Source organism: Dermacentor albipictus, chromosome 1 (assembly GCF_038994185.2).
Source record: "Dermacentor albipictus isolate Rhodes 1998 colony chromosome 1, USDA_Dalb.pri_finalv2, whole genome shotgun sequence".
NCBI lineage: Eukaryota > Metazoa > Arthropoda > Arachnida > Ixodida > Ixodidae > Dermacentor > Dermacentor albipictus.
Genome location: NC_091821.1, coordinates 425421990 through 425446701, shown reverse-complemented (window position 1 = coordinate 425446701; position 24712 = coordinate 425421990). Strand labels below are relative to the sequence as shown.

Below are 24712 nucleotides of genomic sequence, written 5' to 3'. Positions count from 1 at the left end.
AGATGTTTGCAGGGTCAACATGGCCACAATTAGCGCATGACCTGGGTAGTTGGAGAAGTATGGGAGAGGCCTTTGCCCTGCAGTGGGCGTAACCAGGCTAACGATGATGATGATGATGATGATGATGATGATGATGGTGATGATGATGATGATGAAGTCTATTCCATTTCTAGTCCCGCCATTCGGGAACCTCCACGTCCAATTTCATTGATCACGCTTGTGGAACAGGGTATTCATTATCCGCAAATTATTCTGTTCTGCAAACTCTACTAATTACTCTCCCCTGCTATTCCTATAACCTATGCCATATTCCCCCACTGAGTTGACTCCAGCCTGCTTCCTGCCTACCCTGGCATTGAAGTCGCCCATCAGTATAGTGTATTTTGTTTTGACTTTATTCATCGTCGAAAGCTTTCCAGGAAGCTTTCCACTTGCTCGACATCATGAATGGATGAAGGCGCGTAGGCCTGTACGACCTGCAATTTGTACCTCTTATTACGTTCCACAAGACCTGCCAGCCTCTCGTTAATGCTACAGAATTCCTGTATGTTACCAGCTATATGCTTATTAATCAGGAATCCGACTCCTAGTTCTCGTCTCTCCGCGAAGCCCCGTAGCACAGGACGTGCCCGCTTTTTAGTAATGTATGTGCTTCATGTGTCCTTCTAACCTCATTGATCCCTATTTTATATCCGATTTAATGTTCTCTAGTTCCTGCAATAGCGCTGCTAGACCCGCCTCACTAGATAACATTCTAGGGTTAAACATTGCCACGTTCAGATTCCAGTGGTGGCCTACCCGGATGCAGAGATTCTTAGCACCCTCTACTGCGTCACAGATGTGACCGCTGCCGTGGTTAGTTGCTTCGCAGCTGCTGGGGACTGAAGACCGAGGCTTTGATTGTTGTGTTCATATAGGAAGTCATGGCCAATAATGCACCAGGGTGGGGCCAATCATGCTCTGGTGAGGGAGTGCACTACCGGTTCTGGTCACCGCGATCAGGCCGCACTCGAGGCCTGTTTATGCAATTTTATCACAACGCGGATGTTTTCTTTTTAATCCGGTAAAAAAGCACGGCACTCTTGCACGAGAGGCGGATGCTCTACCTCTACCGCATTTATGCTGACCCTTCCCAGTTGCTCAAGTAGGCATTAAAGACGTTCATTAAAGACCGCCGCACGCATACTGGCGCATATTAACGCGATAGCGTTAAGGAGCTCGTGTCGCAGAAAAGCCGGTGTCGTCGGCGTCGGGTGTCGGCGTCCGCGGCGTTGACCGTGAGCGATAAATCACGGCAGGCGCTTCATAAATAAAAAGCAGCTTCCAAGATTGGCTCGGTGGGAATCGAACCAGGGTCTCCGGAGTGTGAGACGGAGACGCTACCACTCAGCCACGAGTTCGATGCTTCCAAGCGGTGCAAACGCGCCTCTAGTGAATGCGGTGTTGCCTTCGAAAAGAGCCGTGGAAAGTTATACTGCGGTGTATATCGGTAATTATGAACATGTAACTTACAGAAGTCGCAATTACACGAGTTGCGAAGTGCGTTTCCGCTGCATTTCTTCTGCGCTTTCCGCACACGCAGAGCCGTCTTGCAGCAAACACAGAAGACCCCCTCCTCTCAATGTACGGCGATGCCCCGACAGGAGGCGCGCCGCGCGCGCATTTGGACCGGTGCCAGGCTCGTCGCGGTGCCGACTCCCTCTCCCCTGACGACGCTTCGCCGTGCTTCCGGCGAAGATTACTATCTATCTATCTCTCTGCCCGTGCCGATCACGACGTTTGGCTGGCGTAGATCATTTCCTCTCCGAGACACCGAGTTCTTTGGTTCGTTCCGTTCGCTCAGGCGCACGTTTCGTTGCCGCGCCGAACGCTGCGTTGCTCGACGCTCACCGCGTGATAGGTGGGCGCTAAGTCCGATGCGGGGCGCCTCGTAAGTGATCGCTGTGCCGTAGCGCATTGTCTTATACCCCTTGGCGGGTCGACGGGAACGCTATCGCGTTCCACTCTTAAAGGCGAAGCTTAAGCGTCCTCCAATTTTTTCAATTACCCAAGTTGTGATCAAAGGGATTCATTGAAGACCAGCACAAACGGAATGGCACATACTCAATGGACCAAGGAGGCGTATGGCATCCGAAATGCATGGCGCGCCTGTGCGTGCGGATGCTGAGTAGTGCGTCATTTGACAATTGGGCTCCACTCTCGCGCTTCTTAATGAACACGTTTCGCCATCTAGTGACGCTTCGAGAAGTCCATGGGCGGACTTTAAAGCAAGAAGCTTGGTGTGCCGCTGCATGTGAACGATGATAATTGTTGCCTCGCATGCCGAACCATCTGTGGCACATACCAATTTACGAACATTGGCGAGATGTTCATTGAAGAACGGCAAATGTGCGGTGAAGTCATGGCGCAGCTCGCTGAAGCGTTGGCGTGAAAATTGGTCGTCAAAAAACGGCACATACGCAGTTCATTTGTAACGCAGCCTCCAAATTTGTGGTGCTGCAGGCCTTCATGAACCCTCTGGCGTGGGCTTGAGTCCGCTCAGAATGAGAAAAACCTAAGGGATCGTTTTGTTCGCTACATTGTGGCACATTCCCAGTGGAACACACCTATTTACCCAAGCTGGTGTCAAAGACATTTGTTGGCCATGGAACCGCTGAGCCATGCCTCACAGCCTCACAGGATATTCCTCCCGCCAATCAGCAAGCTGACATGTTGGCTACCATGGACCATATTCGTGAAATTTCAGATGCATTGCACCTGCTTCTGCAAGCTACCGTTCACTTTCCCTTTAAAGCTCTCAAGTCGCAATAAACTGCCAAGGACCACAAAAAGGATTTCTCGAAAAAAGTTGCAGCTCTGCGTCCCGTTTTGTCATATTGATGAAAATTCCAAGTGGAATTTTACAATATTTCCGCTTCCCGGCACAACTTTCAGAACACACGTCCTCTCGACAGCGAATCAGGGAGTCAACATGGTGAATAATGGCGGCCGTGCAGTCGCCACGCGTGTCGAGAACAGATCGCCATGTCACCTTTTCTGTCCAGTATGAAGGTGTAAATCTTTCCTTGCTGTTAGCAGTGTCATATATTTTCGGAAATTATTCAGTGCGCCTTGACTCTTTAGTGAAAGTCATGCGTCAAACACTAACCTGCATATCTAATTTTTTTTGCTGGGAGAGTTTACTCCTGTTTTTCTTGCAATGGCAATTACACCAACGTTCCAGGCCATGGAGGGAAAAAAAAGATTGGAGGGGCATCGCGCAACGCGATTGATGCCAAGAGTGTCGTCTTAACACTTGACCAGAGATACAGAAAAGATGTTATCAGAGATACAGTCAGAGCAGCCTAACAGCTGCCGGCTGAGCGCGCATAGAATAAAAACTGCCCATAGAATAAATAATCAATTAGCGGATGTCAAACGTCTCGGAAAATCTCGATCCTTGCTCCCTGACCTCGGCGTTTAAGGTCACATGTTGGGCCGACTCCGAGCAATGCCTGAGCAACGGGACTGGCGCCACTAAGGGTTCGCTTGGCAAGCCTGGGTGCGTGACGTAATGTCCTCTCCTACATTTTAACGCGATAGCGTTAAGGAGCTCGTGTCGCAGAAAAGCCGGTGTCGTCGGCGTCGGTGTCGGCGTCGGCGTTTGCGGCGTTGACCGTGAGCGATAAATCACGGCAGGCGCTTCATAAATAAAAAGCAACTTCCAAGATTGGCCCGGTGGGAATCGAACCAGGGTCTCCGGAGTGTGAGACGGAGACGCTACCACTCAGCCACGAGTTCGATGCTTCCAAGCGGTGCAAACGCGCCTCTAGTGAATGCGGTGTTACCTTCGAAACGAGCCGTGGAAAGTTATACTGCGGTGTATATCGGTAATTATGAACATGTAACGTACAGAAGTCACAATTACACGAGTTGCGAAGTGCGTTTCCGCTGCATTTCTTCTGCGCTTTCCGCACACGCAGAGCCATCTTGCGGCAAACACAGAAGACCCCCTCCTCTCAATGTACGGCGCTGCCCCGACAGGAGGCGCGCAGCGCGCGCATTGGGACCGCTGCCAGGCGCGTCCGGGACTCCCTCTCCCCTGACGACGCTTCGCCGTGCTCCCGGTTTAGATTACTATCTATCTCTCTGCCCGTGCCGATCACGACGTTTGGCTGGCGTAGATCGTTTCCCCTCCGAGACACCGAGTTCTTTGTTTCGTTTCGTTCGCTCAGGCGCACGTTTCGTTGCCGCGCCGAACGCTGCGTTGCTCGACGCTCACCGCGTGATAGGTGGGCGCTAAGTCCGATGCGGGGCGCATCGTAAGTGATTGCTGTGCCGTAGCGCATTGTCTTATACCCCTTGGCGGGTCGACGGGAACGCTGTCGCGTCCCACTCTTGAAGGCGAAGCTTAAGCGTCCTCCAATTTTTTCCTTTGTCCATGCTTCACACGCATTCTCACCGCCGCCACCACTGCGGCCTTCCTGCTGTCCCGCTCTTAACAGCGCATGCACGACTCGCGCACAAGGTTTTGGAGGACTTTCAAAGACGCAGACTAACGGAGAGTTCTAGCTTCAGTGCTCACCTTACAGGTTAACGTATATGCTGATGATTTCACCAGTTTCTGCTAATGTAAAGTTCTCTCGAACTTCACCGTCGTCGTAGACGACGGTGAAAATTCACTTGCATCGTCATATAAATATTGTCAGAATAATAAAAAGTTCAGCGTGGGAGCGGTGACCTGTTCTTCTCGCTATCTACTTATTTTAAAGTTTTTCTGACCCTTCCCTAGTGCAGCGTAGCCAGCAACGCTCAAACCAGTTAATAACACCTCCTTGCCAGTGTTGCTTCTCGTTCTTTCTATCACTTTGCCGCTTCAATATTTCATACATATGCAGCTTGTAGATCTCGGCTTTATTTCTGCCTTCATGCACCATTCTAGAGCCTCAGAATGATTCGTTATGCGACAGCTGAGCGTCAACTCTGAAGTTACTATGTAACTTGCTGCCTTACTTTCTTCAGTTAATGTGTTGCTTGCGTCCGTAGGGGAGCAGCGCGATAATGTTGCAACCCTTAGGGAGGCATTGTGATTTATGCTCCGAAGCCTTTATTGTTTTATGCGAAATGGTCTGTCTCTGGAGAGTCGTGCTCATAGATCAGCTGAGAAGAGAGTGCGCGATTGCTCCTAACCTTTAGTATTGTTCATATGGTCGGCCGTAGGTGACTCTAGAAGGATGCTACTGGCTTTATGGTCATTGAATACAATGAGAAAATTAGAAACCCCATCCTTCAATAGAGTGCCTTGAGTGTGATTGACATTGTGAGATTTTCCAGTAGCACAAACAGGAACCCGCACGTAAGAAGGTACATATGCAAACACTCGGCACTAACCTCAGATAACAGTTTATTTTAAGAAAGCGGGGGCCATAATGCCTTAAGCTTGAATATAAACTGTGTTTGAAATCTGACGTTGCCAAAAATTAAATCTGTTAGAAGTTAGTCCCCCGCCCGTGTGTGTGTGTGTGTGTGTGTGTGTGTGTGTGTGTGTGTGTGTGTGTGTGTGTGTGTGCGTGCGTGCGTGCGTGCGTGTGTGTGTGTGTGTGTGTGTGTGTGTGTGTGTGTGTGTGTGTGTGTGTGTGTGTGTGTGTGTGTGTGTGTGTGTGTGTGTGTGTGTGTGTGTGTGTGTGTGTGTGTGTGTGTGTGTGTGTGTGTGTGTGTGAGTGTGTGTGTGTGTGTGTGTGTGTGTGTGTGTGTGCGCGCGCGCGCGAGCGTGCGTGCGTGCGTACATGAAGACGCAGTCTTCATGAAGACAGGAGGCAGAATACCAACAAGCTCGCATTAATAGCCTGCAAACCACATCTCAAGCCAGCTGTAAGCAAGATCAGCAACCAAAAATGTTAGCCGAAATAGTGTGTGAAGATGTTCTTGTCTCTATTAGTTACGCCTTGTTTCCACCACGTTAAACACGGCCAGACTACAAGATGTAAGTACGTTCTTTATTAGTCCAGAAAAATGACGAATAACCGGCTCTCGTGAGAATAACGTTACGGATGATCGTTTGCTTATCCATAGGTGAAGGCCAAGGACCGTCGTCGTCTTCCTCTTCAAGCGTTTTTTTTTTTTTTTGATCGTCGATAGACGATCCCCGTTTCGCAGATGAGGCTCACTGTGCGAGCGATTGTTCTATGACGGGATAATAGTGTTCAAGATATCACACTCACTGCTCTGTATTGTTTTTTTTTTCGTTTTCTTGCAGTGTTATGCGTTTGTGTCTAACTTATATTGTCCCTTTTTATTGTAATCATATGCAGCTTTATGTAGCTAATATGTTTCATGACTTTTAGGCTGTGCACTTGGCTGCTGTTTTCAATTGTTATTGTTGTTAATTGTATGTACTTGATTGTATGCCCCCCTTACTCAATCCCCAAGTAGGGGCCTTGTAAGGTATTTTGCAAATAAATAAATAAATAAATAAAATATAAGGAGGCGCAAGATCGGCAAGTTGCGTTTTTCCGGACCGCCGGTATATACAGAAAAGGCGTGCCACCCCGCCATTTAGGTCACTAAAACGATCTAAAACTGAAAACGTCCCAGCTTAGTACGGCAAAAGCTTGTGGCGCAAGCAGCACTTTCACTGTTTGCTTCAAAGGCATACTAAATTGCCTTTTGCTAAAAGAAACCAGTCGATGTGTGCAATCGCACAACTCCTTTTAGCGGCTTTGCGGTGCCACCGTGCGAAGACGTGCTATTCGATAGACTTCTTCGGCAAGGCGATTGGTGTTTGGTTTTGGGGTTTGAATCTTCGGTGTATAAGGAAAATAGTAAAATTGTGTCTATGAAGGCCATCGGCGATCGGCGACACGTACTTGGCCAGCATGTTCGTATGCGTTGGTTTCGTCCGTTCAACAAGACCGTTGGTCTTTTGACGACAGGACGCTGAGTGTCGGAATTGTGCACTGCATAGACGAAGCAACTGTTCTACAGGGTCGCTATAACGTAAAGCTATTCCAAACTTTTCTACTCAAATTCTGCAACCATCCCTCCGCCATCAGCCAACAACTTTTTTTACCCACCCCTACTTCGCCTGTCTGCCACGCGACGTCACGAAAACCGCGGTAACTCCCCATCTGATATGATGTGAACACACTGATTATGCAAGACTGCAAAGAACAAAAGAAAAATAGTTCTTTCTGATTCGACGCCTTTTCGCCATTAGACCTCGGCTATTGGCCAAAAGTTTTCGGGCTGCATCCACTTCACCTGCCTTTCACACGACGTCACAAAACCGCGAAAACTCACCGCGTCAAAGCGACGTGTACGCATTAACGATGCGTTACTATGCCGAAAAAAAACTGAAATTTTCTCTGAATAATGACAGGCTGTCCCGTTCCAAAAGGAATAAAAGATGGCTACCGCCGATCGCTCAGGCACTGACTACTTGCACCTGCCGGATAGCATGGGTTTATTTGCGTACAATAATACTTTTTGCGCGGCTGTGTAACGTTTTCGAGCACTTTCGGCACGTTTACGACCTCGCTCAGTCAACTTTTCTTTGCTGATGGTCCTTATTAGTAGAATTCTTAACCTTCCTTTGCATGCCGCCACGATTTTCGACGAGCCAATCGCAGACGCCGCACCACCCTCTTTATCCGGTTATCAATTTTCAGTGCACTGGCTCAGCCCCATAGAATCCCTCTGCATTGATCAATGCTCCTCGCCTCTTATGATTCAATTAGATAAGACAAGCCACTCAGTGTAGGCAATGTTCCCTTTTAAAGCAAACAAAAGTGACCTCCTATAAACGAGGAAAGCATTTGACTGGTTTGTTCAAACAAGACTGCTTGTCACCGCCCGATGCTTGCGTCGGCCGTTACGCAAATTTGACGTCATGAGATTGGAATAAGAACATATTGGTATAGTTTTACCTTATAGGTCCCCAGGTTTACGCGACGAACTACCGACTGCGGCCAGTTATGATCATGCGAGGTGGGTCATGGCATAGAATAACAAAATGAAACAAGACTGCTGCGACACAAGCATCGGGAGGTGAGGCTATTGTTGTTGTTTTTTTCGTAGCAATAAGGGTGGTCAACACAAATATTGACCCATTGGTTGTTGTTCAATGAACGTGAATAGGGGCCTGGGAGGCGGACACCAACACATCCAAAAGGTGTAGGCGAAGGAACAGTGTGTGGAGGACGCCTTGAGATAGTGCTTGAAGGTCGCTTGTGACGTTGTAATTGGTCGGAGCTGACCGCGTACTGACCTGTTACCCGCCGTGGTTGCTCAGTGGCTATGGTGTTTGGCTGCTGAGCACGAGGTCGTGGGATCGAATCCCGGCCACGACGGCTGCATTTCGATGGGGGCGAAATGCGAAAACACCCGTGTACTTAGATTTAGGTACACGTTAAAGAACCCCAGGTGGTCAAAATTTCCGGAGTCCTCCACTACGGCGTGCCTCATAATCAGAAAGTGGTTTTGGCACGTAAAACCCCATAATTAAAAATTACTGACCTGTTGTGTGGCGCCTCTCTAGCCAGTAATAGAGCTCCTGGACGTGGCACAGCGTGCGGGCAAATCCCAGATTACTGTTTGGTGGGACATCAAGCATGACACGTATAGCACGTCACTGCTTAGACTTCCCTGCACAACAAGGAGGAAGCGAGCACCACTCACTGAGCAATTGGTATCACAAAGCGATCGTCGAGAATAGAGAATCGACAGCCTGATTTGGAAGTGTTGGCGGCAAAAAAATAAATGTTACAAGCTTGGCCGGTATCTTGTAGGGATGCCTTTTCCAATTCTATGCTTTTCCAGGCTTTTCGCGCTTGGCCAGTGGTCAGAGCAACGGTCAGCCCACATTATCCACGGGATCAGGCGGCCGTGTGTGGTGGATGATAAGAATAGCATAGAATAAGGCATAAGGCATCGCTACAAAATGGCGGCCCTTATGTCTTTGCGCTCTTCCTGCTCAACGATGATAACATCGGTTAATAATGAGCAATAGCAGACTGAGAGTCACCGACGGTGTCTTCATTGGAGTGTGTCCTTGCCAATTATAGGCGAGATATGCAACCAGCGTCAGCTCGACGGCGGCCATTCCCGTAGGTTTATACAAAGTTCTATTTTAGAAGTCGCAAAGCCAAGTGTGCGAGACGGGCAGACGGATCTCGATGACTTACAAGCCAACGTACTTAATGGTTGTCGGTTATGATTTTGAATGGCCCAACCTAACAACGATGAAACATCTGGACAGCAAGAACAGCCGCGCCGTATTCTGCCTCTTTGACTGTTATTTTCAATCAGAATCGCTCACACAACGACTGTAATAAGAAACAATGCGTTCTGATTCATCGTATCATTGTCCGATAGCTATGCGAATGGCGCGTATATGGATTTCGGTGTCAAAGACAACCTAAGGGTCGAGGTGACGCGGGGAAGTTCCCGACGTAAGTAGGAGCTTGAGTTGACAGAACAGCAGTATTGGTGGAGGTTGCGCGGTACCCCGAACCTCCTACAAACTTGTTACGTAAAACTGCTTGCTTCTTGACAGACGTTTAGCAGAGATGATCGAGCTGAAAGATAGCCCGCTGAAATGCTAAGGCTCGCAGAAGGAACCGTCGTCGTCTGCCTCATTTTTTTTCTTTTCGCAGCGTTACAGCATGCCTTCAGAAGGGTTTGTCATGGAAAGAGTGAAAGTTGACAACAGAGTAATATAATTGTTGGTAATAACGTTAAAGTGTTGCTCTAAATTTCTTCTTTTTTGTTTGGCAGGTTTTCGAGGGCTTTAAGGCCGGTCTTGCCCTCTCCGACATCGACAACGACGGTGACCTTGACTGCGTAACGGCTACGCAGGAGGATTACAATGCCAGCGTGCCAAGTGTAACATACGTGTGGCATCTCCAGGCCGTGAACGGACACGAAGCGTAAGCTCAATTTTGGCTTAGCCAGCTATTAAGTTATCACTTAAAAGGGGACCGATAGGGTCTTCATAGCCTAAGATGTAGAGTGTCGCAGCGCCACATGTATATAATACACAGACAGATCCACTTTACGGTCTAAGACAAATAACGGTTCTTCAGATATCAGCAATATTGCGTCTTTCATTAAATGCAACTTGTAGTATCTCCTTATTTAACTTCCCTAAGCAGAAGTGAAAACTGCACGATATGTTTGTCATTGCTTATCGCTATACGAAAGTACTTACTGTCGAATTTACCGATAAGTTCCGCAGTCTTCGCGTTCAATGGCTCTTTTTTTTTTACTGAGTTTGTGCGTACAACTATAATCGCGATCTGCGTCAGCCGCAGGCTGTAAAAATAAAGGCTACTCTTATGTCTACAATTTCTTAATTCATTATTCAATTTTAGTTGGTTGGGCTGCTGACGACGATAATTATCATCTCAATTTGTGTACTCCTGGCCACACAACTTATTTGCACAGGCGGTCCTTGCCTTCCTCCCAGTGCCTAACCTTAAGAAAACCATAAAGCTTAATTTGGACCACCCTGCATATGCTGCACTACGCAGCGCGGGGGCATAGTGCCACGGCAAACATGACATACGTTGTTCTGGTTATATTTACTTGTTTATTAACCAAACAGAGTGCTAGAATGTTTGCATTAGTAGTGTCAAGGCGAAAAGTGGGAAGCTATTGCAACTACCAGCCAATCTCGTTGACAAGCGTGTGCTGCTACCTCCTTCAACACATTATCTTAAAATGGGGCTAAAAATCTCAGATTATCAAAACTTGTGCAACTGGAGCAGTTGTTACAATTCCTTCACTGGAAAATAAAGCAATAATTGAAATCTGTTAACCTTGTCATGCACTTAACCTTGACGTGATCAATATTAGGTCACGCTAACAAGAATCATTTCTAACTGGATGAATCGACCAAGGTAGGAAACTGCAAAGTAAAGCTTAAGGGCTCATTTAATGTAGTATACCCAAACAGACTTCATTATGAAAGTTTTCTGCTTGCTTTAATTGCCAGCATTACCCTAATGCTGAAAACAAGGGCAGCTGGGTCCTTTTCTTGCATTTGAAAAACTGCTTGCATGTCAGTAGAATACTAAATATTGCTCTGAAGGAAAGTGTTAAGCATTCACAATAACTCTACGCGCTTACGAGCTTACTCGTGAACAAGCCTGAAATAATTAAACTCTTTATCTTTCGAAATTTCAAAACCAAACATTGTGGACCTTTTTTCAGAAAATCACAGTAAAGCGTTTGGAGATTTACAATAAACGTGTGCCCTAATACAAGTGCACCTATGTATGGAGGGAGGGGGGGGGGGGGGTCACATGCGACAAAAATCACCCTTTTGGAACGACGAAAATCAAACCACGTGAAACCGGCTTCAGGAATTCTTTCAACGCGAGTCCGAAGTGTGGCATCCATCGTTGAAGCGATTGGCGCACTGCCGTCGTCCTCACACCAGTGAAAATAAAGACGACGTTTCGTTCGAGCGTCCGAAATTGTGCGAATTCTTTTGAGATATGCACGAAGGCGAATGCACTACTCATACCACTCGGTACGAGAAGCACGCATGCAGCAATTCAGCACATTGTAGCACAGCAAAGTGACAGCACAGCAAAAGTGATCAGAAGTATAGGTTGCCAACAGCGCACAACTGTTTCCGCTGAATGACTAAGAACATTCAGAGCCGAAGACCACATTTGTGGCAAAGCACCACAAAAGGCACGGCATCGCCACAGACACCGTTTCAAAACATCGCAACGAAGGTCGTTGATAGGGCATGATAACGGTAAATGTTGCGTTCGTTTCGTAGTATCTAGGCTTGTACAAGGCCTTTTCCAAAAACATAAATACGTAATACATTCTCAGTAGGCCCCATACTCCTTTCTAGGCGCTGGGGGTTATCAAGAAAAGTGGTTCAGGGCCCCTTTAGGGGTAGTCAGTGTCGTGACATACTGATGCACTTTTACTCTACTGCAGCTAAATGGGCCCCTTTATTTTTTAAGCGAACTTGAAGACTGCAGCTTTGGCTATCAGGCCGTCATGCTACGTCTTGTGGCGAACTGAACATAAGTCCAGAATCCAATTATATTCATGCATGTCTTTTATATAACATTTTTTTTTCTATCATTGCAGGCGAAATATTTACTTCTATGTCCGCGCCGCCGATGCCCCTGGCCAGATCCTTTTCAAGGACAAAAATGGTGAGTATCTTGTTGCGGTCAAGAAGAAACGCATTATATACCTTAAAGAAAGAAAGATAGAAAGAAACAAAGAAACAAGAAACAAGAAAGAAAGAAAGAAGGAAAAAGAGAAAAATGGCGCCACTAATTAGCGACTGATTAAATGACTAAGCATTCCTTTAAAAAAGCGACTTTAGCTCGAAAGGTCAAAGTTCGGCTAAGCAGAACTGAAAAGAAACCGATAAGAAAGCGTACCAAATTTGTGGAATTCACAGATTATTCGGTGAACGAAGCCGACAAGCCTGGCTATGCTGATAAGAAAAATAAAACTTGACAAGAATAGCAGCCCTTCGGGTCCGTGGCACTATCCAGCGACACAGAGTGCACTTAGAGGGGGCGCAGAGTTTGTGTTGCGGTAACTAAATATGTCCTACTTTTCTGCTGGTATAAAGCGTAAGCAGTGTCGCAGCTTAGAACAACGACTCCTTTTTAAGCATTGCTTAGCCTAAAACACCTACGTAACAAAATAAGGTTTCCCGTGCAATTTGACAAAGTGTTACAAAATGTTGCTACCGGCTTTGTGCCTTGCGTCCACATTCGCCGTTACCCGGAACATCCCTAAAGAGTGATATGTGTGTGCATAAGCTAAAGCATTCCTGGTATTCGCCGAAATGAATATTTCGCACTAAGCACATAGTTCTTGTATTCTGCAATGTCTGAATGTTAGGCACTATCATCATTATCACGTTACCGTACGCAACGTACACAGGCAACTAAAACGTCTTCGGTCATTGCAGAATGTTAGAACGGAGCGGTAATACCGTACCGTACACTGCACTTTCCACACGGTAACTTGTCACTGCTAAAGATCTCTAATCTTGTGGGAGCTCGGCATAAAACATTTTCGTGTTAAATGATCTTGGTTGGATTCTTGTGTTTGAATGACGAAGCAGGTTACGTCCTAAGCTGGTTAATTCCGCCTTCCATAATGATGCGGGGTTCTGCTCATCCGAAGACCCCGCATTATGTTTCCTCACGTAAAGTTCATCAACCTAAACTTCGGCCGTACCTTTGTAGGACTGATCTCCTTGATTATTATTTTTCCCAATAACCATCGTCGCCTGGAATTAGCTAGCGGATGAGGTGTACGAGCCCACAATACACCACATTACCACTCACTACAATCACCTTAATGGTGCTGTGGGTCATGTCGAAACACACATTAAAGTTCAAATAAACCGTAAAACACGCGTACATTTTTATTGGTTAGCGCTTATTTTGCGAGCCATTTCTTTAGGCAACTGGAAACGACGTCAAGGTCAGAGAGCACTCTATCGATATTTTCACCATGGTTTTCTCCGCTCTATAGTTTACTAGATTATCAGTCAACACATAAATGCTGAAGAATGTTTATATAATCGCAATATCGTGTCGCGCTTAGCGAATTCAAGCCTCACTCGCTTGAGAGATAGAGAGGGAAACAACCCTATTGACCCACAATGAAATGCAGTGCGTTGAGCGCCTGATGGGGTGGCTCCCTCTTCACGGGTTCCATATGCTTCCAGAGCCGCCTGGCCTCTGTGGATCAGACGGAGCTGGTTTTGTAGGACGGGGCGGGATAGCATGATATCCTATCGCTCCTAAAGGGTGGGAATGGTAGGGAGTTAGTTATGGGTATAGGTGGAGGGTCGTCATTGAAGAAATTGCACTGTCCTATGACGTGCCGAAAGGTGCCTAGTGCATTGCAGTGAGGACATTTGTTCTTCTACTCTTCTGGGTATATTTTATTCTGGATACCCGTGTAGGGAAAGAATCCTGCCTTAATTTGCCAGTATATTCTCTGCTCGGTTCTGGTCAAGGAGTGGTGGGGATGCGGGAATATCTTCCTACCATCACTGTAATACATGACTATATCTATGTAACTGGCGGTGGGTTGCCATCCCCTTGCCTCCTCATCAATTGAGTCGCAGTTAAATGAATCAAAATTGGCGGATTCGTACTAGGTCCAACGACTTCGCAATTTAAACCTGCGGTTAGCACTTACCAAGTTTCACATTTCCTCATCTTATTTCCCTGTTCTTTGTTCTTCAAACCAGAAATTCTTGTCTGATACATATAACGTTGTTTTCTTTTAGTTTCAATCGCGCATTCAATAAATAAAGACACAATTAGTGGACGCTGCTCACAGCTGCATAGCGAAAGGAATTAGCAGTTGCAAACTCATCATTCCCTGGGGGAACTGTGAGCTCTGCATATAAGTAGTGAATGTTGTTTTTCCCTCCTATTTTATTAAATAATACAAGACAAGTTGCAGGCGCCCCCCTTGTCCTCCGTCTGCTAAACTAGGTGACGATATCACATTTCTAGAAATTGCGCACGTTACGCCATACGGGCGTGCAAAATTTTGTTCTTGCTGTCAATCACCGCTTTATACAAGCTTTATACATATGCATATCACCGTCTTGGGTGAACACGACCTGACGCTGGCTTTATACATGGAATAAATGGCGTTCTGGCGTACACACTTTGCAACACCATATGCTGCCAAAGGAGCCAGATTTGGAGTTGGTGCTAGGAGTCGAATTTCTGTTGAAGAAGCATATATCTTGAACCGTACAGGAATTATATAGCATTAACGAGAGGGTGGCAGGTTTTGTGAAACATAATAAGAGGTACAAATTGAAAGTCGTACAGGTCTACGCCCGTACATGCAGTCATGATGACCAGGAACTCGAAAACTTTTATGAGGACGTGGAATCGGCGATGAATAAAGTGAAAACAAAATGCACTATACTGATGGGCGGCCTCAATGCCAGGGTAGGCAAGAAGCAGGCTGGAGACAAGTCAGTGGGGCAATATGGCATAGGTTATAGGAATAGCAGGGGAGAGTAATTAGTAGAGCTTACAGGACGGAATAATTTGCGGATAATTATTGCCTTCTTCCGCACGCGGTATAAGCGAAAGTGGATGTGTAGGAGCCCGAATGGCGAAACTAGAAATGAAATACACTTCGTACTCTACGCTAACCCTGGCATCATACAAGATGTGGACCTGCTCGGCAAGGTGCGCAGTAGTGACCATAGGATTGCAATATCTCCAATTAGCCTGGACTTGAGGAGAGAACAGAGGAAACAGGTACACAAGAAGCCGATCAATGAGTTAGCAGTAAGAGGCAAAATAAAGGAATTCCGGATCAAGGTACAGGACAGGTATTCGGCTTTAACTCAGGAAGAGAACCTTAGTGTTGAAGAAAGAAACGGCAATCTTGTGGGCATCATTAACGAGTTTTAAATAGAAGTCGGTGGTAACTTCGTTAGAAAGGATACCGGTTAGTTAGAAAGGGATAGAAAGGGATACCAGTTAGGTAACAAGCGCAAGATCGCTCACATAAGGAAGTATAACATGGCTAGAATTGAACATGCTCTCAGGAACACAGGAAGCCTAAAAGCAGTGAAGAAGAAACTAGCAAAAGGCAAGAATCAGATGTATGCGTTAAGATACAAAGCGGGCGATATCATTACTAATATATATAAGATAGTTCAAGTGGCTGAGGAGTTCTATGGAGATTTATACAATACAAGTTGCACCCACAAAGTTAATGGAAGATGGAATAGTCTAGAAAGAATTTGATATCTCACAAGTAACGCCGGAAGAAGTAAAGAAAGCCTTCGGAGCTATGCAAAAGGGAAGGCAGCTGGGGAGGATCACGTTACAGCAGATTTATTGAAGGATGGAGGGCAGATTCTTCTAGAAAAACTGGCCATCCTGTATACGCAATGCCTCCATGACCTCAAGCGTATAGAAATCTTAATCCATAAGAAAGGGGACACCAAAGACTTGTAAAATTGCAGATCGATCAGCTTACTGCGCGCTGTTTACAAAGTATTTACTAAGGTAATCGCAAATAGAATCAAAAACACTTTAGACTTCTGTCAACCAAAGGACCAGGCAGTATTTCGTAAAGGCAACACAACAATAGACCATATTCACGCTATCAATAAGGTGATCAAGAAATGTGCGGAATATAACCAACCCGTATATGTAGCTTTCATTGATTACGAAAAAGCGTTTGATTCAGTCGATACCTAAGCATTCATGCAGACATTACAATCAGAGTGTAGACGAGCCGTACGTAAAGATACGGAAAAATATCTATAGCGGCTCCACAGCCACCGAGGTCCTGAATAAAGAAAGCAACAAAATCCCAATAAAGAAGGACATCAGGCACGGAGATAGGATCTCTCAAATTCTATTCACAGCGTGTTATGGGAGTTATTGAGACACCTGGGTTGGGAAGAATTGAGGATAAGAGTTAATAGAGAATACCTCAGTAACTTGCAATTCGCTGATGACATGGCCTACTTATAACTCAGGGGACCAATTGCAATGCATGCTCACTGATTTGGAGAGGCAAAGCCGACGGGTGGGTCTAAAAATTAATATGCAGAAAACTAAAGCAATGTGTAACAGTCTGGGAAGAGAACAGCTGTTTACGATAGGTTGCGAGGCCCTGGAAGAAGTAAGGGAATACATATACTTAGGGCAGGTAGTGACCGCGGATCGGGATCTTGAGACTGAAATAATCAGAAGAATAAGAATGGGCTGCGGTGCGTTTGGCCGGCATTCTCAGATCATAAGCAGCAGGTTGCCGATATCCTTCAAGAGAAAAGTGTATAACAGCTGTGTCTTACCAGTACTCACCTACGGGGCAGAAACCTGGAGGCTTAAGAAAATGGTTCTACTTAAATTGAGGACGACGCAACGAGCTGTAGAAAGAATGATGGATGTAGCGTTAAGGGGATAGGAAGAGAGCAGATTGGGTGACGGAACAAACACAAGTGTTAATGACATCTCAGTTGAAATCATGAAAACGAAATGGGCATGGGCAGGGCATGTAATGAGGAGGGAAGATAACCGGTGGTCATTAAGGGTTTCAGAGTGGATTCCAAGAAAATGGAAGCGTAGCAGGGGGCGGCAGAAAGTTAGGTGGACGGATGAGATTAAGAAGTTTGCAAGGATAACATAGCCGCAATTAGCACAGGACTGGGGTAGTTGCAGAAGTATAGGAGATGCCTTTACCCGGCAGTGGGCGTAGCCAGGCTGATAATGATGATGATGCTGGCAAAGCTTTAAGCTGTATGTTATTATTTGCAGGCGATTAAAATTCCTACTGCAACAGCTCAAAGGAAACATCTTTCCTGAAAATTTGCTGGATTCTGTGAAGCTGCACAAACTATGCGCGTTCTTTAGATTGCCAGGGGCGCGATTTTAGAGAAGCCACTGCAAGTTAAGTAAGAGAAAGCCAACCAATCGCAGGTGTCGGCACCGCCCTCTTCATCCAGTTATCTAAACTTTCACTCTTCTAACTCGGTTCGTGGAAACCCTCTTCACTTGAGTGTGCTCCTCGCCTCTTGTCAGCCAATTAACTAAGAAAACCACTAAATGTAGAAAACTTTATTTGTTTCCGAACAGAAGTGACCTCCTATAAACGAGCAGAGCGTTTGATTGGGTAGTTCTGGAAATGCTGCGGGTCACCGCCCGATCCTTGCATCGGCGGTTACGTAAATTTATCATCAGGTGATTGGAATAAAAACAAACTGGAATGGTTTTAGGTTGTAGAGCCCCAGGTTATATCTTGGCAATATTTCAGTCATTTATTAACCATAATTGCTCAAGAATCAGACGTATTTGATGAAGCTTGCAGCGTAGCGCTTTCGAATGTTCCCTCACACACGGCAGTAGCATCTTCTAAATTATTTAACCAAACAGTTATAAAATTCCCGAGATATATATTTTGTGAATTTTAGGCAACCGAACACTTTTCTTATTATCACCCCTACCTGCTCCCTTTCTTCCCTCTTCTTCCTTGCCAAGCAGTTTTACTGACATCCCTATCTATAAAAGCATTATTCTAACTCGGAGTAAAAGGGACGATTTGTCTCGGGGCATCCAATCGAAATAAATTGGAAATCGCAATCGTTGTTTTAAGCAACAGCACCGAGTTTTATAAGTTATCTTGAATTTTGAAGCAACGGCTATATTGTAGTCATTTCGGAAAGCGAATTGCTCATTTAGGCCGCAAACATTTTTTAACAAATATTTCAAAAAAATAAGAAAACTAGTTAAAGCAAAACGAAGTATACAAGTCTATACAGTAGCAGCAGAAAAAGATTTTGAAGTTCTGTACACTGCACTTTATAATACATATAATGGGGACAAAAATGGTTTATTATGCGCCAGCTTAAAAACACAAGTAATTTGTGATATGCCCTTTGCAAAACCGTTTAAAGCATTGCACCAAATTCACTTCAGTTGTAAATTCGTACATAAATCTTGTCCGCATTATATAATGTTTATAAAATGGGAGATTTGTTTTTGGTGCTGAGTTATGCATTTGTTAACTTTGTACTTATTTTCAAATTTACCAATTTCAGGCAACGTTTTTTGAAGTACCGTGCTCAACATCAAAAGTGTTTGCGACAACACTTCATCATTCTTTCTGTCTTAAATAGAACAAGTTTCATTCAAATCGATTCAGTGGTTTTCTCCTAAAAACCTCCTGCATTATGTGTGTGTTTGAGTACCTTGCATCGGAGATAGGTCCGAGCTAAAACTTCCTCTTAAGCAATTTAACACACCGTTTATATACAAACCCATGAAACAGAACGCGGACGTATAGGCAAGCTCGCGGACACAGAGGTGCAGAAATAAAAAAACAAAGAAAGGCACTGAAGGAAGAAATTCCAGGGAAGCTTCGCCGGAGCCGTTATCTCGGCTAGACACCTCATCTGGAATACCGACGAGCTCTCTGGCCGGACGTTTAACACAATCATCGAGTGATTGCCAGCCGAGGACGTAGCTGGCGATCTTCGACATGAGCCCAACACCGAAGCGCACTCATTTGCAAGCATCGATATAAAGTGACAGCCTCGCGGTGCTTCTTTTGATTGTCTTTTCTTTACTTGTGTGTCGTCGCATACGTTATGGAAGGAATTCCACATTTTTAAAAACGATGTGCCACGTTTTGGTGAAAAGGGGAAAGTGAACAAAGTGTCCCTGCTTCCGAGGTTTGGTGCCAGGACATTCCCTCAGCACGGCCACTGCCGCATGTACTGCCTTTTGCTTGTGAAGCACGAGTTCATGTTAGACCGTGCGGCATGTTTTGCCAGAACATGTAATCATTTAAGGTTAGGGGTGGACACTGGACCCACACGCGTGCCCTGATGTTGTTTTGCCCGCATGGTTCTCGCGTCTCCAGTAATCCCGGTTACCCGCATAGCTGTGCCCCGCAGGAGTTCAGTGTATATAGTTAACAATAGTACAAGAGATCCGGAAAGTGTTGCGCTGCTAACGCCACCTCACGGGAGCGTTATTCGGGCGCAGGCGGGAGTAGTCTCTTCCTCTTTGGCTTGGGGTTGGTGGTGCGCGCACGGCAGCGCGCACGCTGACACGAGTCGTATAAATGTCTCGAAAAAAGCTTCAAAGCGGGGGACCGGAATGAAGCAACACGAAAGTTCGAATGCGCCACCGCTAGCGGGCCTGTACACACAAACGATATGGCGTTGGAGTTCGCCATGCCTTCAATATCCTTCTGCAGTGGGGAGGACTTCCACGCTTTGATAACGCCCATCGGCGTGCTCTATTGGTAGTAGTTCGGCTAGCTTTGTTCGTGTATATAATGCGCAATAAATGTCCTTCTAATTGTCCCCACTACTGTGTAGCCGTTCCTATGTCCCAAGAGCACGATTGATTTAGCTGATACATTTAGCTCTAATTGGCGATAAGTCCTGATGCAGCGAAGGTCTCATACTTGCTGCACTCCAGAATGTTGCGCCCTATCATTTTTCTTTACCTTCCTACATCCTAGTAAACGCACTATACCGAAATGTGTACCATTGCTTTATGTAATGCCTGGTGCAGACGCGAGCGCCGAATTTTGGCTTCAACCAAGGCCATCGTTGGGCGCTGCGCGAAGCAGACTAATGTCCTCACAGATTCTAGCTGCACGAACTGGCTGCAGAAAACTCTCAGTATATAAGGGTGTGGCATTTGACCGTCTCCATCTCCTTGCAGTTGATGGGCCTCTTCAAGAGGGTACAGTATTCTATTCTGACTACAAGGACTGCATCGTGATAGGTTTGCCTTACGGAAACTCACAAGGTAAGAGACAACTGCCTTAGGAACACTTGCTAGGGCGCACTTCTTGAGCAGCCAGGATTTCAATGAAACGCTGTCAAAAGAACAAATAGCATTCCAGTGAATGCACTGGTGGTTTATAATGTATCCTGTCATGGCCCTAGCATTTAAACGAAGGTGGTACATAAATACCAATTGCGACTACACTGCAGTGACACCCAAGCATTATCTTTATTTTGGATTAACCAACATCGACTATGTTGGCCTGACTGAACCGCCTGAAATTGCCACGCGTAGTGGCGTGCAGTTTTCGAAAGAAAAAACATGGTGCGAGGAGGAGAACGCCGGCAAACCCACAATGACTCACTCTAGGTATACGTAAAGTATTTGTAGAAACATTGATATAAATATATAATACTATTACTTACTGCAAGGTGCCAGGAATTCTAACTACTGTGTCGCCATTCCTATGTCCCAAGAGCACGATTGATTTAGCTGATACATTTAGCTCTAATTGGCGATAAGTCCTGATGCAGCGAAGGTCTCATACTTGCTGCACTCCAGAACGTTGCGCCCGATTATTTTTTTTTTACCTTCCTATATCCTAGTAAACACACTACACCGATATGTGCACCATTGCTTTATGTAATGCCTGGTGCACACGCGAGCACCGAATCCTTTTACGACAGTAAAACCACTATAGGCTATATTGAAATAGACTGCCTGAGAACTAGTCCTAATGAAAGCACTGGCTGTTTTAATTAAAAAATTTCGAGACCACCGCAGAAGCAGCGGCAGTATTATTTCAAGCTGCAGGCAAATGCTTCGTAGCGAAGGCATATCAATGCGCATTGGGACGATTCCACCGAAGAACGCAAGGAGAAGCACTTATCTCTATGTATTCTTATTTCCAGCTCATCGCCTTAGTTTGTTATGTCTTCGTGACGCGTGAACGAGATATAGAACCAAATTGTTCTGTTGCAACCGGTACTGTTTCCTCTATTAATGCCAGCTTTATGTCTAGAAATTCGTGGTAGCTCAGCAGCCACATAAATTGAAGCTTTTGGGATGCCTGCTAACTAGCGACCTCAGTCCATACCTCCTTGCAGTATCAAGTAAATGTGCCGAATTGCACGTCGACTGCATCGCAAACGAATAGCTCAAGACAATAGCACTTCCTCGCAAGTAGCCAAAGCCGGCGGGATTTTCTGTAGAGTGAGGGCATTGCGAGATTGCTTGACGATAACTCAACAATAACTTGTTCTTTTGAAAGACCTTCCGACTATTTCAGTTGGCCTCGCAATCGCAATCATCGGAACTGCGCCTGCAATTATTGTTGTTATCTTGCAATATCCTTTTAGGTTCAAAGTTAACTCTTGTTGACTCGTAGAAACAGTAAATAAAAAGACACATTGCCTGATTTATTTTTCTAGGTAGCTTTCCACGGCCGAGAAACTGCAAAAAAAAACGTTTATTTGTTCTTGTGCTGCTGTTTAATATCGCGTGAGCTGTTTTGTACAGTTTTATGTTCCAATTGCGTCTTTTACCTCCACAGAATGCATGCTGTGGATATCTTGGGAAGCGAAGAACAACGTTCCGCAACGTTGCACAGAGGAATATCAAGACGCGTGCGATGACGCTAAAATGACATTTGATGATGAGACCTGCAGCCCTTTCTTCGAACTCAACGGATCATAGGACTGTTCCAACAATGACGCATGGAGCTTATTCATTGCACTACAGCACGTCGCTTCGGTAATCTCTGAAAAATAGGTTTCTCACGCTTACATGGCATCTCGCACATTGCTGTAGAGTAGCAACTATAAGCTTAATCGTGATTGATGGGGTAGAGCGAACTTTCAAGGCTTGGAACAATAAAATCACAGCTGAAAGGCACCTCAGTAGAAGCGACAACTGTCCTTAATGGTGCGTTGTACACTCGAGCTTAGATGAGAATAGGGACGAAGGCATAAAAATCCATAAAGTACCCTTCATCAAGAACTACATAAAGAACATAAAAAAAGAAACTATTTATTTCTTGGAAGTCTAGTGTCTACGTCCTTGCAAAAGCGTATAATTATGTTTGTTGTGCGCCGATGCAGGCTAACACAGCGTATTATTACCTCGTAACTTAGTTGACTACTTAAACATGGTGGGACAGCACAATGACGTGATATTCTGGCAATGGAACTATAGAAACTACGGAGAAAAACAAAGCAAACTATGGTTCCACATACAAAACCTTAAAACAATGTCTCCCACATTATTCTCTTGCAAGAAACACTGGGTAATGTTAAACTGCCGAACTATGGAACCTAAGAAAACATAATTTCAGAGAAATACGAAATCGCCACATTAGTCTGGAGAAATATAATACCGATAGAACATGACCTGGACATGCCTTACTTGGATTGTCTCCTAGTAGAACTAATGCCATTAACCGTAAGCATATGCGACACATTCATGTCTAATGTATACAGCAGCCCGAAATGAGTGCCGCCTACCATTATTGAAGCAATAAAGAGCACTCAAAATTTCTAAATAGAATGCACTAGTCATAGAAGGGGACTTAAATGCGCAAAGCAAGGCCTGGGGATAAAGAGCCAATAACAAGAAAAGCCCGCACCTCTGGAATAGAATCCACGAAGCGCGCCTTACGCTACACGCGGACATTCACCCCTACTAGAATTGACTGGAGCACACAGGTTCGCACATCCCAGGACCTCACGCTGACAGCATACATAGGGCAAATAAAACTGCCGAACGCCATGACTAACCTAGCTAGTGGGCACTACATAGTGGATACTACTATAACTGCCAAAAGCCTGTCAGGTCGAGACAAAAAACCGGCCCAAATTACGGACTGGCACGAACTCAGGCAACTCATAGATCAAAATGCAGGGAATAGTTCACGTCGACGTCGCGGAATACCCAAGTAGAGATGCCTTCCTTATCGGCATGGTCAACAATCAACGTCAGGCCCACTCCGCAGCAACAGGTGGCTGCATGCATGCAGAAGAAGCAGAAGACGGAGCTGTAGCTCTGGCTAATAATGGCACCACCGGGAAAATCAATTTTACCGATTATAAACTGCAGTTACAAACCTTGCCAGCGGCAAAATCCACATGCAAGCCTACAAATTCTAAAAAAATATCCTCCACCTGATCACTAGATCCAGAATGTGCCGGGATCTAGATCATCTGGACCCCGGCACATATCTCGCACCGAGGAAATGAGGCTGCCAACAATTATGCCCGACGTTTCGTTCGCCAGTTGGTTGGAGGCCTCCACCTGGGTTCAGCCGGGAACGCATGGTGACGTTCCACGAAATTAGTATGCACTACCATGAAGGTAGAAAAAAATATGGCTTTCACAAAAATCACTGGATAAATTACAACAGGTCTCCTGGAGACAGTCGCAGACTGACTCATTTGCCAACCTTTACAACTATTCACTAATACATCTCGGCTGCTTTTCACCTAAATGCAAGAACTGCGACGCCCATAAGGCGAACCTGACACATGTAATAAGTGAATGCCCCAGGTTAAAGCCTAGGGCGGAAGTCCAACTTAATAACACTTCATGCTGGAAGACAGCGGTGCCCTGCTCGGGTCCCCCAGTCCAGCTGGGGATCGTCAACTGGGCCTCGAAGATAGCGAAAGTCGAGGGCTTACGGCCACCTCACCTCGCGCCGCCTGGAAGAAAAAATGATCCAGTAATTCAAAGAATGTATAAATTCACAATGTGAACTATTGAGACATAAGCTAATGCAAAAAAAAAAAGACAGGACATGACGCTACATGAAACTGGAAGTTTATTCGGAAGGTTAGAGATTGTATCAACCCAACATGTTCTATGTCATCACACGTCATCATACGGCATAATAAATCCCCAAAAAACAAAAGTGACAAATGCTAGCCCGCCGAAATAATGTCCAGGTGCTAGGCCGTGCCTAGAAAATATATTTCAGTCTCATGGCGTGCTATAGAACAGACACCCAGCCCTTTTTTCTTCATCTCGTGAGCCTTTACAACTTCTCTCGTTGTTTGATCTGTGTCCATAAAAGGCTAAGGTATTGTCAAACTTGGGTGTGCGCTTGACTTGCAAGTTGCAGTCTCTTCCGTGCATTGCAAGATGTATGTGTGGAATCCCTTTTTTAAAATTGGAATGTTTTTTCTGACTAGTGTTAAGGCATTGGCCAGTTTGACCCACATATGTTTTTCCACGCGAGAAAGCTACAGAGTACACAACTGAAGTTGAGCATGAAACGAAAGTATTTACATGATTAAAACTGCATCATTGCGAACTCTGGCTGGATTTCATTGCAACGACCATGCACCCGTAGTCACATAACGCAAGGCGCTCCATCTAAGCACAAATTTTCCAGGGCGTTTTGATGGCGAGCAGGTTCGTCGCGGCATTTCCCGGAGGCCGCT

General features: G+C 45.6%; 1 protein-coding gene across 1 annotated transcript in view; it reads left to right on the top strand.

The window, feature by feature from the left end:
* LOC135896548 (uncharacterized) overlaps positions 1-24512 on the top strand; it is a 28095-nt gene extending 3583 nt beyond the window's left edge. The window contains exons 2-5 of the mRNA XM_065424977.2: positions 9754-9905; positions 12094-12161; positions 20214-20300; positions 21832-24512. Of these exons, the coding sequence (XP_065281049.1) occupies positions 9754-9905; positions 12094-12161; positions 20214-20300; positions 21832-21974 (450 nt within the window). The 3' untranslated portion in view covers positions 21975-24512. The remainder of the gene's footprint in view (positions 1-9753; positions 9906-12093; positions 12162-20213; positions 20301-21831) is intronic.
* The last annotated feature ends 200 nt before the right edge of the window (positions 24513-24712 follow it).